General features: G+C 45.9%; 1 protein-coding gene across 1 annotated transcript; it reads left to right on the top strand.

Moving 5' to 3' along the window:
- The first annotated feature begins 2009 nt into the window (after nucleotides 1-2009).
- On the top strand, nucleotides 2010-4279 carry LOC125957575 (ATP-dependent RNA helicase abstrakt). Its single transcript, XM_049690368.1, has one exon. It carries the CDS (start codon nucleotides 2325-2327, stop codon nucleotides 4164-4166), a length of 1842 nt encoding a protein of 613 aa, XP_049546325.1. The 5' UTR covers nucleotides 2010-2324; the 3' UTR covers nucleotides 4167-4279.
- The last annotated feature ends 1043 nt before the right edge of the window (nucleotides 4280-5322 follow it).

Genomic DNA, 5322 nt, shown 5'->3' with positions numbered 1-5322 from the left:
TAATGGCAGCGGTTGTCTTCTTACTTACTTTTACTTATCCGGCGCTACAACCGACGAGCGATCTTGGGCTGCCACAGAAGATTCCTCCACCGAACTTACCGGTTGTCTACTTAGATGCCACATTTTCAAGGTACAACACTTCGAATTCCTTTTCAATCCGAAAGAAGAGATCATAGATGATAACGGTGTCGATGGTAGCGCTGGCGTTACTGACGGAGCCAGCGGAGTACCGACTGGTAAGCGGTTAGTTCCGCTCGTGCCACCGTTTTGCAATTAACATCAACGAGTCATTTGATTGAAGCTGCTGTGGAAAGTAGTTCTTCGAGCTATTGGTAGTGTTCAAGCGGCTCGAAATATCGATCAGCCGAATAAAGTAGTCCGAGTGCAACAATGTCCCAATCGGTTGAGCATCCTTAGGGGGCGGCGTAATATGTCGCCTACAGGAGATTTGCTATTCCTGTGCTGTCTACAGCTGATCCCGGTTGTCGGTCGGTTGTTTCGGTACGTTTATCATATCGACTGAGGATGGCTTTCCGCTGAGAAGAGAAACCGCACTCGTTACCGTTGAGGTCGGTGACACAACCTCCACCTTCTGATTAGTGTCCGGATCCACGCTGTTCCCGTCCTCCTCGAGAGTCATCATCGGAATGTGGTGCCAGGAGCGTATCATGTCCTAGTTGACACTTTTCACCTTCTCCCCAGCTGTACACGCTGCCTTCTGTGGGTTGTATGAGACATAAGCACATTAATTAAGTTCCTATCGATCTGTCGATTGACCTTCCATTACGGCGACAAAATTATGGTCTCCAGTAGCAATCAGCGGAGGTTGAGCGTAGCGTCCTGGTGTCTGCAGAACCGGGCCACGTTGGCTGAGACCTAAAAATCTCACGAATTTGCAACTCAGTTTGAGTAAGTTGCCTCAGTCTGTTCTCATTTTCCAGTTAGCTAAGTGGTCATGTGTTTTCTGCGAGGCTTACTGCCTGGGATTTTAGAAAAAAATCCTTCGTAAGTTTCGGCAATATGCGGAGCCATTCCCAGAGTCCAGCGGATCCAGACATCCCAGAGGATTCTGTCGATAGTGATCACAGCCAGAGTTCCACAAGGGTCGATTCTCGGACCAACCATATGGTACATCTTGTACGACAGCGTACTGGCCGTCCAGCTTCCATCGCACGCCTTATCAGCGGATTAGCCTGAAAAGGAACGGATCGCCGCTGATAGGACAGATATTGCCACCGGCAACTGTTCTTAATAAGTGCCTATTCCCGTCAGGCGTTACTTGACGCCTCAGGCGTCAAAATCATTTTTGTTCTTTTTTGAGTTCATTATCGCCTAAGAAAATCACCCCCCCCCCCCCCCCCCCCCCGATGGCCGTTACACGGAGCGTTACGCGAGCTAACATGTAACACGTTCCACGTAACACGTTACATGTAACCGTTGTGGTTTGAGCACACGCAACGGCTTTTTTTGAAGCTGCCGCAGCCTAAAGTGTCGGAGTTTTGGGCTCGACTCACAGCCCCCTTAACTCGACGTTTTGCCTCTTAACTCGACTTTTCAAAAAATTCGTAGGACTGAAAATCTTCAGTGCCCTCCGGTCAATCCAGTCGTCTCGTGAACTCGAAAATGAACAAAAAATTTGAGGCCTGAGGCGTCAAGTAGCGCCTGACGAGAATAGGCACTTATAAACTCAAGCGCGCTTCAGATTGAATCCAGCTTCCAGTATAAGCGGATCTAGGATTGGAAAGTTCCGAGGAATGGAACCCCGGAAATTTCGACTCCTAAAACCGCAGTGATATAAACGATGAAGCCCTCTCGCTCGCACAAGCCTGAGTTCCGCTAAGAGTGAGCGGAAGAGAAAGTCCGTTTCGAATGCTCTTCGACAGCTTTGCAGTGATGGTCGATAAAATATGAGCATTGTGACCAAAAAACGAGAATTTTCATTAAAAATCTAAATTTTAATCGAAAAATTGGTTGCCTGGCACTGTACCGTTGTTTTGGCTTTGAGGTTAGGTTTGCTGTTGAACAAAACAGTGAGAAATTCTTCAGTTTTCGAACAAACTCCTGCGCTTTCGAGCAAATAGCGGTCATTCGGAACGCCCGCCGTTGTTTGGTTAGCAAAAGTAGGTCGTAGTAAAAGTGTAAAAACATTTGCTGAACCGCAACGACGAGGATTCCCAGAACGACGGGCTTGGAATCGCTTTAACATCTTCAATAATCTATTCATGACCTGAAGACGTCATTCCTTACAAAAACGTGCTGCTGCAAGTTTCTATAACAAGTAAAAATACACGATCAAAGTAACGGTTTATCGGTTTCTGCTAGAAATGGCCGAACCCCCAAAAAGGAAACGGAGAGAGTCCGACACCAGCGGAAACGAAGATGAGCAAGACAAATTCGTTCCGTACGTCCCAGTCAAGGAAAGGAGAAAGCAACAGCTGTTGAAACTTGGCCGTATAGTTCAGCTAACCGCGGAAGCATCGAATGTCGCAAAATCATCCAGCGAAAATGAGCATGATGAGGAGGAGACGGAAGAATCCTGGGGCCGCAAATATAACATCAGCCTTCTGGATCAGCACACAGAGTTGAAGAAAATTGCAGAGGCCAAAAAGATCAGCGCCGTAGAGAAACAGCTTAAAGAAGAAGAAAAAATTCTTGAAAGTGTTGCCGAAAAGAAGGCGCTCATGGGTGTCGCTGAGCTGGCTAAAGGAATCCAGTATGAAGATCCTATCAAAACGAGCTGGACTCCACCACGATACATTTTAGCAAAATCTATATCGCGGCATGAAAAAATACGCGAAAATCTTCGAATCCTGACGGACGGAGAGGATGTACCACCTCCGCTCTGCTCCTTCCGAGAAATGAAGCTGCCCAAGGCAATACTTTTGGCGATGGCAAAGCGCAATATCAAGAAACCATCTCCAATACAAGTTCAGGGTATACCAGCAGTGTTAGCCGGACGAGATCTGATAGGTATAGCGTTCACAGGGTCGGGCAAGACGTTGGTTTTTGTGCTACCCATCATCATGTTCAGCCTGGAACAAGAGCTTAGACTCCCCTTTGCGTCCCGCGAAGGCCCGTACGGACTAATAATTTGCCCATCTAGAGAATTGGCCAAACAAACGCATGACATTCTGCAATATTACTGCAGGCATTTGCAGGAAGCTGGTATGCCCGAAATTCGTATAGTGTTGTCCATCGGAGGCGTACCGGTGAATGATGCTCTTGCTATCATCCAACAAGGAGTCCATATTATGGTGGCTACACCAGGAAGGTTAATGGATATGTTGGATAAGAAATTAGTCAACCTTGATGTATGTCGCTATCTTTGTATGGATGAAGCTGATCGAATGATAGATATGGGGTTTGAAGAGGATGTACGCACAATATTCTCCTACTTTAAAGGACAGCGTCAAACATTGTTATTTTCGGCTACTATGCCCAAAAAAATTCAAAACTTTGCCAAATCCGCCCTCGTGAAACCGGTAACAATCAACGTAGGGCGCGCTGGTGCTGCTTCAATGAACGTGACGCAAGACGTGGAATATGTAAAGCAGGAAGCAAAAGTAGTGTACCTGTTGGAGTGCTTGCAGAAAACTCCTCCGCCGGTGCTTATTTTTGCCGAAAAAAAGCAAGATGTTGATGCTATACACGAGTACTTACTTCTGAAAGGTGTTGAAGCGGTCGCTATACATGGCGGAAAAGATCAAGACGAGCGATATCGCTCCGTAGAAGGATTCCGAAACCAACAAAAAGATGTGTTAGTCGCCACGGACGTTGCCTCCAAAGGTTTAGATTTTCCTGATGTGCAACACGTTATAAACTATGACATGCCGGATGATATCGAAAATTATGTGCATCGCATTGGTCGTACGGGACGTTCTGGATCCAAGGGGTTAGCAACAACGTTCATCAACAAAGCAACCGAGCAGTACGTACTGCTTGATTTGAAGCACTTATTGATAGAGGCCAAACAAAAAGTACCACCGTTTTTGGGAGAGCTTTGTTCGGAAACTGAAAAATATGCTGACCTGGGAGATGGTTGCAGTTACTGTGGTGGTCTCGGTCATCGTATCACCGAGTGTCCCAAGCTGGAGGCTATACAGAGCAAACAGGCTTCGAATATTGGGCGCCGTGACTACCTATCCAATACGGCTGCCGATTACTAACAAGGGTTCGAATAAATTTGGTATCATACAATAAAAAATTGCATGGTTGCGTGTGCGTATTGTTCCCCTCGGCAAAGGTGGTAAAAGGTACCACCAAGTTAGTTTGACGAGTCCCCTCATCAAAGCACGGATAGATTATTAAACTCAACGGTTTTTCAAACTCTACTCTCGTACTCTCGTTTGCTGAGTTTAGAGTTATACCAGTCCTATAAAATCCTTACGACTGTTACTCGGCCAAGTTTTAGCCTTAAGCAAGGTACTTTAAAAAGACAGGTAGCTTTATGCAGAACAAATCCCCGATCGTATTTTAGAAAAAACTTCAGAGTTTGACATTCATGGGATGGTGGGATGTTTACTTGGGGAACGCTCTTTTCGGAGCTGTTTTCGCTTTTCCGTGGTATTACGACAGTTCAAATTCACGAAAATTGGCACGAAAGTTAAAGTTTATGCAAATATTCTCAAAATTCTTCCTAGTGTTTCAATATGGTATCGGTCCGTAGGTCTTGCCACCCGGCCTAGAACAAGAGCTAGCTAGCGTTCCTGGACCGTGCTCACTCGCTGTAAAACATAACTCGGTTGCTCGATTGATCTTAAATAGAGAGATGAATCATTTAAACATTCGAAAAAGAGTGAAATCAGGTACTTTCCTTGATAAAACCACCAAACTTGCCCATATCTTCTTCTTCTTCTTCTTCTTGAAACTCACGTGGTTTTGTTGATAAAAAGCGCCCTGCTATGAATGTCAAACAAATTCAAAATGGTGACCTGTCAAAGCGTTTAAGAAACTACCTGTCTTTTTAAAGTACCTTGGCCTTAAGCCTCGGTAACCCGGTAGCCCGCTGCTGTCAAATTGAAGAAATCGCCCAGCCCAGCAGCAGAACCAGCAGTCGAATTTCAGGTCCCGTTTCCGAATTTGTGCGACCAAATTGTGCGATCATCATGAAAGTAATCAACAATTTGCTTCTCAAGCGCACCTCCACGTACCTTGTCGGTATCGCGGGAGCCGTATTTTTCTTTGAACGCGGGTTCGACCTGATTACAGATGCCGTGTTTACCTCCCATAACAAAGGGGTAAGTTCCCAACAGCCGTTCGTTACGTAAGTCGATTCATGAGGCACTCTCTTTGCAGAAACTGTGGGACGACATCAAGCATAAA

Source organism: Anopheles darlingi, chromosome 3, assembly GCF_943734745.1.
Source record: "Anopheles darlingi chromosome 3, idAnoDarlMG_H_01, whole genome shotgun sequence".
Taxonomy (NCBI): domain Eukaryota; kingdom Metazoa; phylum Arthropoda; class Insecta; order Diptera; family Culicidae; genus Anopheles; species Anopheles darlingi.
Note: the sequence above shows the minus strand (reverse complement) of the source record. Positions and strands in the feature narration are given on the sequence as shown.

Coding starts and splice junctions, on each gene's coding strand:
- LOC125957575 (XM_049690368.1), top strand. CDS start 2,325: ATGGCCGAACCCCCAAAAAGGAAACGGAGAGAGTCCGACACCAGCGGA.